We start from the raw sequence: 9466 nt of genomic DNA, 5'->3' as shown, positions 1-9466 counted from the left end.
GGGCGCAAGATGCCATATAAATGACATTAAAATTTATACCTTCGGTTAGATACATTTATTTATAACAATGGCAGGCTTTTTAATAGATCATCGCCTTACTACTTGATGCGGAACACCTTTGCAAGCGCTCAGTTATGTATGGCGCTTTGGTATGTCTCATTACCATATTCATGTCAGTGTCTCGCCAAACGCTAGAATTGAACTTTTACATATAAATTAGATACACGTTCCGACGAGTTCAACGGTACAGGTGTAAGCCGTCCCCAGTTAGCACACGTATATTTAGTGAGTGAAGTCGGCTTGTTCATGCAGCGTACAAGACATGTTGAGTATTCTTTTTGAAAATTGAAGCTTAAATTCTGTTATGTTTTAAATACCAAGATACCAAGAAATATATATATATATATATATATATATATATATATATATATATATATATATATATATATATATATATATATATATATATTGATGTAGGCTTTCTTTCGGCAAAGCAAAGTAAAAAGTCTAGAAAAGCTTCGCTGTAACTTTTTCGTTTCAGCTGTACTGAACCACCAACACAACCTCTGTGTGTGATCGGAATTCAGTGGACACCATAGAAGCTCGAGGACAACCTGTGGACGTCCTAGGAAGGCCTTCATTAAAAAGTGAGATATACTTGCACGTCATTACAAAGAAAAAAAAGGTGCAGATCGCAGCATCTACTGACATTCCTCGTAAATGTTCGGAAACTAAATTGAAACATCGTAGGCAGCGACTCATTGGTTTCGGCTATAGACTTCAGAATTATGCATGCAAAAGATGGTCAATGGTCTCTTATATTTTGAGATAGTGTACACGCAAACCTTTCTATTTATACTCTCACTATGTGCACTAACACATCATTTCATGTATGTCAACTCCTAGATGTATCTCACAAGCCCTTATACAGTCCGGTCTCCACTAAGAAGTATGTCGAGAAGATGCTAGCCCTTTTCTGAAGGTGCATCTAAAGCCTTGGTCCGAGTAATTTCTTTGATGTAAAAGGTGGTGCGTCCAAACTTGCTAGTTTCTTCCTTGATTTTTTTTCATATGCGTAATTTACGCATTCCGAAAGAATATGGCGAACAATTTCTTCTGCAATACCACGGTGGGCGTCTGGTGAGTTAGACCAATGCATTTTGTTCAGTGTCAATTGGTGGAATCAAACTGTACATGGACATGTTATTTCAACTGGTTTCACAGTTCTAGTAACATTTTTTTTCTTCTTTTTGTGCTGATTGTTCGATTTGGGTACCATTCAGTTTTATTTTTTTTTCGCTGCAGAACTTATCGATATGAACTAGCCAAGGTAGTATGGACCTCAACCTCTCTACAGCAAAACAGATAGAACAGAACGGAACACAGATAGGGTACAAAGAGAATAAAAACCCCTTTGAGCATGTGCGATTTAGTAGAACAGAGGTTATGAAACTACACTTGCCCGTACGTAAGTTAATTTCACACATAGTCGTAAATATGCATTGATTTGGGAGAGTTTTGTCTTTTCAAGAGAAATAAATGGCCCTTGTTATTCTAAATAAGCGAAAAATTATTCTACATATATAGTTAGATTATTCGACCGTGCGTACATCGTCATAATTTTACCACATTAGGGCATTGCGCTACACAGCGCTCTGCGGCCCGCAGTTGCTGGATCTGCAACGAAGGTGACTAAGAAATCCACAAGTACTTGTTTTGGTTACGAGCAGTGATAAACGGTGAGTACGAATAAACTACTCACGGTGAATAAATTACGGATATCGACTAATTTGCTGCCTCGAAAATATACGCAGTGATTACTTTTGTACCCAATACAAGGATGGTTGCAATAATAACACTGCAGGAAACACTGGATCGCGCAAAAGCAAACGAACGTCAAGGCATATTCTGCTATACTAGTGCAGGTGTTGACCAGTAATTTTACGTATTTGACATTATCTCAGTATATACAAACTCGTACAAGTAAACCCTGCAGAAAACAAAAACTTAGCAGAATTTAAAGGACGTAAGCAGAAAGGAGCAGTATGGCATGCAGAATTATAGCCGACAAGTAAAAATACCGCTACTAACTAAAAAGTTATCTTCGCTACTTAGCAATACAATGCATATTTCACTCGCTGGCAGTACATGTTGTCCGTAGGTGCATTATAAGCGAGTCTGAGAGCTTTCTTCACATAAAATATTCGCCTCGTGACAAGATATTCTTCTGCAGAACTTCCCGCGTTAATTGGCGAGTAAGGATGACATCACCTAATTTTCATCCACTAAATAGTTCTCAAAAAGGTTAATAATGCGACCATCCGATGTCTTGGCGTAGAAGTTATGACAACTAATATCCCAATTTTTTTATGCAGCTCTGTCGTCTTTATGTTTGGGACCTCAATTTGTTAGAAGGGGGGGGGGACAAGAATAACGAGAGAGAAGGCAGGGAGGTTAACCAGGCACATGCCAGGTTTGCTACCCTACGCTGGGGGAATGGAAAGGGGGAGTATAAAGATGAGAGAGAGAGAAAGAGGAAAGAGAAGAGAAACAGAAAAAAATGGCCAGTCAACGGGCTGACGCGTATGCAGTGGTGGCACTACACAAAAGTTAAAGGTGTTCACATAGGCCTGTAGTCCTCAAAAAGCACAAAACGGTTTTGACTACTTTTTGAGCCGACGAAAGGCGAGGACGGTGTTCAAGTAGCATCTGCATAGAGTGGCCGATCTTCCAATCGTCGCAATGCGTCGAAAAGTCTATCTTTCAGAGGCAAATCGAGGGCAACGGGATATCAGATGGTCGATGTCTTCTTCGGTGCAGCAGACGTCGCATTCCGCATTATCGGTCAATCCGATGAAGGTTGTATATGCTTTTGCGAAGGCAACGCCCAACCAAAGGTGACAAAGAAGCGAAGCTTCACGCCGACGAAGTCCGGATGGAGGTCGAAGTTCCAGTCGAGGGTTTATTTGGTAGAGTCTCGTATGTCTTATGCTTGGGGTGTTCCACTCCAGCAGACACAGACTGCGTGCCAGGTGACGAAGTTGCTTTGCAGCGTCTGTCCTTGACGAAGGAATCGGAAGGGTGTGCTCTTCTTGGTGCGATGTGCGAGCCGCATTGTCTGCAGAATCATTGCCATTGATCCCACAATGGTCAGGTAGCCACTGAAACTTGACCTCGTGGCCTGCTTCTGTGACGTGGTGAAGAAACTTGACAACCTCGTAAGTTAACTGTTAATGGCAACCTCGTCGAAGGACTGACTGCATGCTCTGTAGGGCTGTTTTCGAGTCGGAAAACACAGCTCATTTACTCGGTCTCTGGGATTTGATGTACTGCCGCGCTCGCAAAATACAAATTATGTAATTGTTTCAGATAATATGACGTTCTCTTGAGTGCTGTTGCTTTCATGTTAGCGCTTAAGGCCAGAATAATGGCAAGCAAATGAAATGTGGCGTATTTTACGTGTTATAATTGCATATGTACTAAATATTTAGCAACACAACAGAGATATTTTAATTTATACGCATGCAGCGTTTTAATACAGGAATCGTCGCTTCGACCACCTTAAGATGCAGTAGTAAAATACTTTCGTAGATTTTTATCTAGCGTTTCTGAGATTGCAATGCCTTTGAAATGAGCCCTTATATCAATACTGAATTGTTATATTCATATGCCCACATAGTTTCAGTTCTGCAACACTATAATTGTGGTTTTGCTTTTAGGCACGTCTAGGATTATCTGAAGCATGATTTTGTTTGTCACTCGACTCGCCAATTTTGGAGTAAAGAAGAACACTTTCTCTACATGTTCTAAATTCTCAAATCCTGAGAGGTTCTTGGCTGTAGCCCGAAAAATAAAATATGCAGTTGGAGCTCAACCTATTCGAATTTTGGAGGGCTGTAAATCTCGTTGATAGCAATTTGGCTTCAGTGCATAAGCACGGTGCGACCATAGAAAGCTTCAGCATAAGCGGAGTTGCTATGACACCGTCACCTCTTAGTCATTTGTTTATACACGTTCTCTGCTTTGTTAACAATTTAATTTCACGTTTGAAGAGAAAAACCGCACAATGAGACTTAGCAAAATTCTACAGCGAAGCTTTTATGCTTTTAGTTTCGCCCTTGAGCATTTGCATGAGATATCTTCAGTGATCTCTGACTTTTAGCGCGTGCAACGTAATAAATCGGCCGGGGAACGCTCCGTCATCATCTTCATCTTCTGCTTCGCTACCCGGATGTGTGCAGCAGACGCATGTGGGGTGCTACAGCGCCTATAGGCGAAACAACGAACACACAGTCTGCTAGCATAGCAAGACGTAGCCTTTTATAGAAAATACACTTTATAGTATAGCAAGCTGGTGGGAAAGGGAACTGAAGGCGAGGAGGAGGAAATGGTGAAGAGAGAGAGAGAGCAAATAATGGCATGCAGATGAAGGAAAAGAGCAAAAAGAGGTAGAAAAAAAGGGAAAGAAAAGATAAAGAAAAGGTAGAACTAGAGGGGACATGAGAACTTGAGAGAGAAATAAACATAAGAAATGGAAAGAAAGCTAAAATAGCGAGAAAGAGAAAGCATCATATATATAGAGAAAGAATGAGGCAGTAGAGAGATACGAAATGACATGAAAGTAGAGTGAATAGGAGGAAAGATAAGAAGAGAGGATGAACAAAATAAAAAGTAAAACTCATCAAAGAATAGTACCTAACTTCGCACTTTTCTCGCGCATGGCACCACAAGTGCGAAGCTGCCCTAAATGGACACTAAAGAGAAACAATTATTTTTTGTATTGATGAACAACACTCTGAGAACTTTAGTGCCATAAGTTTCACTGTCATAAGTTCATCATTACCGGAGAAAATCAAGTTTGCAGTTTCATTTTGAAGTGTCCACCGAAATCTCTGCGTGTAACGTAACAAATTTCAAAAGTAATTTTTTTTTGTGTCGAAACATTGGCTCTGTGAAATGTTCCGAAACTTCGTATGCTAGGTCTAAGGCATCCACAGAAGGCAATGCACTTTATCTTTATTGAGTAGAAGCTAAGCAAGACACAGGAGACGCCATCAAGATTTGCTACGTCAAGGTGTTTGGCACGGGAATCTCACAGTGGCGTGTTCATCTACACTATATTTTCACGCGTTTTCTCGCTTACCAAGCGTGATGTCGCGGTAAGAATGGTGTTTTCGGGATTACGAAATCGTACTTTATCATTAAGCGAAAAACTGTTTCGTTCTTAGTGTCCCTTTAAACTTTTTATGCAGAATGTGATGAGAGAAATTGACGTGTTAGTGATTCAGCAGTTACGTAACGCTGATACTTTTTGCGATCTGTAGATTTCCTGTCTCACCGAGATGAAGCTGGGCTACAGGCGTGCGACCTCTTTCGCATCGGTGAGATTACAGTCATTCTCATATTCTCCTTGTACACAAAACTGAGGACCTCTTAGTTTCTGCTAGCAAATATGACAATGGCTGGCGCAGTGACATACATTCATTTATTTTCATTTCCGTCATCAGGTGCCTGCGAAATGGTAGGCTATATCTGTACACTTTATTTTAATAAAACTTGCAGTTGGGCGAGTCGACTCACATTTCAAGATAAACTGGTGTGTGCAAATGAATACACGGACACAGAAATGATAGGACAGGGAGAGGGAGTTTTATATTCAAGGCGTGTTTGTTTTCATAACCCACAAGAAAATGTGCAAAATAAAAAAAAATAACGGCTCTCACTCCATCACTCTACGGTGAATTTAGTGACATCGCTGCTTTTGTAAGCTACAATATCCCACAGTTTACTTGTGCTCCATGAAACCACATATGCTGCATTGGTAGGAACACGCATCAATATTCTTGCTCTTACTATCCGGATCTCAATCTGCTTAGCGTAAGGCTAAACGCTCCTTTACGAAATGTGAGCAAAATGGCCAGGAGTAGACAGCCCTTTCATATTTTGTGTAGGAGTGGCTGTTCGGATGTCTGTACTAACTGGAGCACTAAAAGTTTTAAAAGAAGCTTACGTACTGGTATAGACCATTCTCTCGATGAAAAATATAACAAAAATACCGCTTAATTTCTGAATTGAATCATTGATTGATTGATTATTTGAAATGAATATTATAGTAAGCATTTCTATTATTTACTAATGTTTAGTGTTAACCTGCAGCTTGCTCTTTCAGGTTCTGTTGTGGATGGCTAACGGTATGTAGACGATATACTATGCGGTAAACCTTCCATTATCAACAGCTAGAGCACATGTGTCTTCTGACAATGCAGTTTGCATTAACTACTCTGTCACTTACTACAAGAAAAAATAATGAAAATAGGGCCAAGTCTTAATATATTTCTAAAGTTTTCCTCAATGTATACATGAAAAACAATTAGCGCTTTTTCTAATAAATATTACCTTACGAAAATTTTATAAAAAATTGACGGCATGAGCTGTATTTGAAGATACCATAACTGAACTCACTTGCTGATTAGATAGAATGTTATCTCTATATTACCAAATACAGTTTTTTGTCTGATTGGTGATCAGACTGGCATTATTTCATCGAAGCGAGTTATAACCAGACCATGTTAACTACGATAGATATTCGACGAAACAGGAAACAAAGTTCTTATCTGCATGTCTATGCACTTTTTTTCCTTTGCGCTTATGTTTCGCGAGATGAAGTTGCAACAAGAATTAAAGTGAACTCAATTATCATTGTGATTCTTACAGCTTCATGAGAGTTACTTGCTCGTGACAGATGACTCTTTGAAATAGCCAAGTATATACTAGCATAGTCCCAAACAGCAATGAGTACTGGAAAAAATGAGGGCACTGAAATCCTGAATGCAGGTGATGAGTGAACAGATTGCTTTCTTACGACCCTACATGACTTGCGAGACTGGGATGTAGCCGAATAGCCCCGCATTTCGAAGGTATTTTTCCGTCAGGGTTGAGCAGAAGGTATCGTCCTGTATACCAGTCTCGCAACATAGTAGGGCCCTTTCGCACAGCGTCTTGGTTATACGCCGAAGAAATACATCGTGAATTATTTGTAGTATATTGTGCACGACACACGTGTCTCCATACTTCTAAATGACTCCTTATCCTGGACCACTAATCCTATCCTTCTACGAATACCAACAAGCCGGCGTTGCTATTCTTTTCCAGGTAAGTAAAAAGCACACGAACATCATCAATTGAAAGAAATTGTCTCAGTTGCGTACCAGTAGTATTGCAATATGTTACACCATCAAGTTTTCGTTGTTATTTAGGCCTCTTAAGCACTCGTGACATGTCTAGAGTTACGGCCGACGGTTGTGTTCTCACAAGATCAAAATGAGTGAAGTAAAAAACGTGCCTAGTTTGAGTGGTCGTGTACCATCAATCTCGGCTAGTAGAAATGGAGTTGTAAAATGTAATCCGTTTACGTGATCGAGATGAAGATAATAAATTGAAAGAAAGGCAGGAAGGTCACCAGAATTGTAGCTTTTGGTTTGCTACCTTGCACTAATAAGTGAGGCAAATGGAAAGAAAGGGAAGAAAGACGCAAAGAAAAGTCAACACACAAAAAAAAAATAACGAAAGCGGGAATGTTATAGCCTACTCAGTAGACCACTACTAGGCACAAAGTTCAATAAGGCCTTGACTTATCTTTGTGTTGTTCAACATGTGCAGAGTAATACCTTAGTGTTTCACTCAGACGTCCTAGTAAAGGAGAAGGCGTGATGAAGCTACCAGTCTTACCCTTTTTCTTCTTACAGTTGAGTGCGTCTTAGGCGCACATCGATGGGTGTACTTGGAAACAGTCGCAGCAACCTACATAAAAACAATTAATGAGACGTACAAAGGTGGAGTAAACTTCTGGAGTCTAAGGGATGATTTCTCGTACTGGAAACGTTATCATCATCGGGACAAGTAAGTCAACTTCAGTCCTGCTGCTGAACTTGTATACTGCAAGGTTTACGTACAGTGATTTTGCTAATAAGTTGCCGTCGACAGTTTTACGTCATTTTAGGCTGGTTATTGTACTGATCACGCTGTTATTTTATTTGCATACAGGCATCCGGTAAAAGGAGAAGTCGACTGGTCTGAATATTCCAGTTGCAAAGGAGAGGAAACTTTGAGGGATAATGAAACAGACTGCGTTGGGCTTTTCTCGTGGACGATTCACGAAGGCATAAATAGCCCGTTTTCTCTATCTACCTATGCTATTCTTCCAGAAGTGTTCAAAGGACTAAACTTGAAGGTGTTTTCATTTAACGTCAATGGTCTTAGGAAAACGTCAGATGAGGAGAATTGGGGCAAGCTATCCCATAAGGTTCACCGCACTCTTTACGAAGCAAGTAAATTTCCACGACATTTAATATAGTACTAGTATTATGTACATTCTGTTACGCGTCAGTGGACTTTTAAGTATTGATTGTTTATTTATTCCAGGCTTGCAAGTTCAGTGTGAAGATACAATTTTCTGGCTTCTTTGTGTACTTCCTTTCACATCCTACAAACGGGAATTTCCAATGGGTTCTCGTCCCTATCACCGCACTGGCTGGTAGAGCCAAAGGTCTCAAAAAAGAAGGCGAGAAGTTGACATACTTGGTCCGAGGACAATATACCGAGCAGTTATTTTGCAATGACCCAAAATAAATGAATTACATAAAATATGACGAAACCAAAAAATGAAATAAAAGATAACTCTGTGCAAATGCATGCATAACCACCTCTAGCAGTGGCTTTTGTTATTGCGAACTGGTAATATGAAGATTTATGTCAATGAAAACTATGTTCTTAACGATGGAGCCAACAGGCAAATTTGTGTTAACACAAACGAACGTCACATTGAAATCATACTCACATCGCTTAATAAACATTTTATACGTGCATATGGGTTATATGCAACATGTATAATTTTTTATCACTTCTTTTTTATCATCTTTACCATATCGTATCTGTAACATTTGGCAAATATATCCGCAAATAAACTTCCTATGTCTACTTTCACTTAATACGCCTATTGAATTTTCTCAAAAAAGACGCAGACGTAGTTTTCCTCTAAGTGGTAGGTTGACATTGCTTTCGCTCCAACTACGCTCCGTGACACCGCATGACGCCATAGAACACGACACACACGATAAAGTATATGCCTATAGCTTACCTTACATGTCAGACGAAGGTTGAGGGAGTGCAGGATAGGTTCTGCACGGACTGCGCCATGAAATATTGTACAAAAAAAAGCGCTACCTAAATTTTTACTGCAATAGATAAGCGACTTCAATAGTTGCGTTCTAGTATAAGAAAAACTGCTTTCCCAGCTTTTCTCTTTATAGCCAGAGACACTGATGAAAGACAAAGAAATGGATTTCGTGTTCCTTATTCCTAATATTACTAAAACTAACTTCTCGCACCGATTTTGAGAGCACAGCTGTTTAAGGTATCGAGAAAGAGAGAGAGAGAGAGGTTGAGGAAAAGAAAAGACGCAACTTCT

General features: G+C 39.8%; 1 protein-coding gene across 2 annotated transcripts; it reads left to right on the top strand.

Moving 5' to 3' along the window:
* The first annotated feature begins 574 nt into the window (after positions 1-574).
* LOC119163696 (uncharacterized) lies at positions 575-8698 on the top strand. Of its 2 annotated transcripts, none has more exons than XM_075872779.1 (6): positions 575-647; positions 5325-5381; positions 6170-6191; positions 7746-7899; positions 8044-8327; positions 8422-8698. In XM_075872779.1, exons 2-6 carry the CDS (start codon positions 5343-5345, stop codon positions 8535-8537), a joined length of 615 nt encoding a protein of 204 aa, XP_075728894.1. In that variant the 5' UTR covers positions 575-647; positions 5325-5342; the 3' UTR covers positions 8538-8698. The 2 variants fall into 2 exon arrangements, with proteins under 2 accessions (XP_075728894.1, XP_075728893.1); XM_075872778.1 differs by having other exon boundaries at positions 582-647; positions 8044-8323.
* The last annotated feature ends 768 nt before the right edge of the window (positions 8699-9466 follow it).

The sequence above is a fragment of the Rhipicephalus microplus genome, chromosome 9 (genome assembly GCF_043290135.1).
Source record: "Rhipicephalus microplus isolate Deutch F79 chromosome 9, USDA_Rmic, whole genome shotgun sequence".
NCBI classification, from domain to species: domain Eukaryota; kingdom Metazoa; phylum Arthropoda; class Arachnida; order Ixodida; family Ixodidae; genus Rhipicephalus; species Rhipicephalus microplus.
Note: the sequence above shows the minus strand (reverse complement) of the source record. Positions and strands in the feature narration are given on the sequence as shown.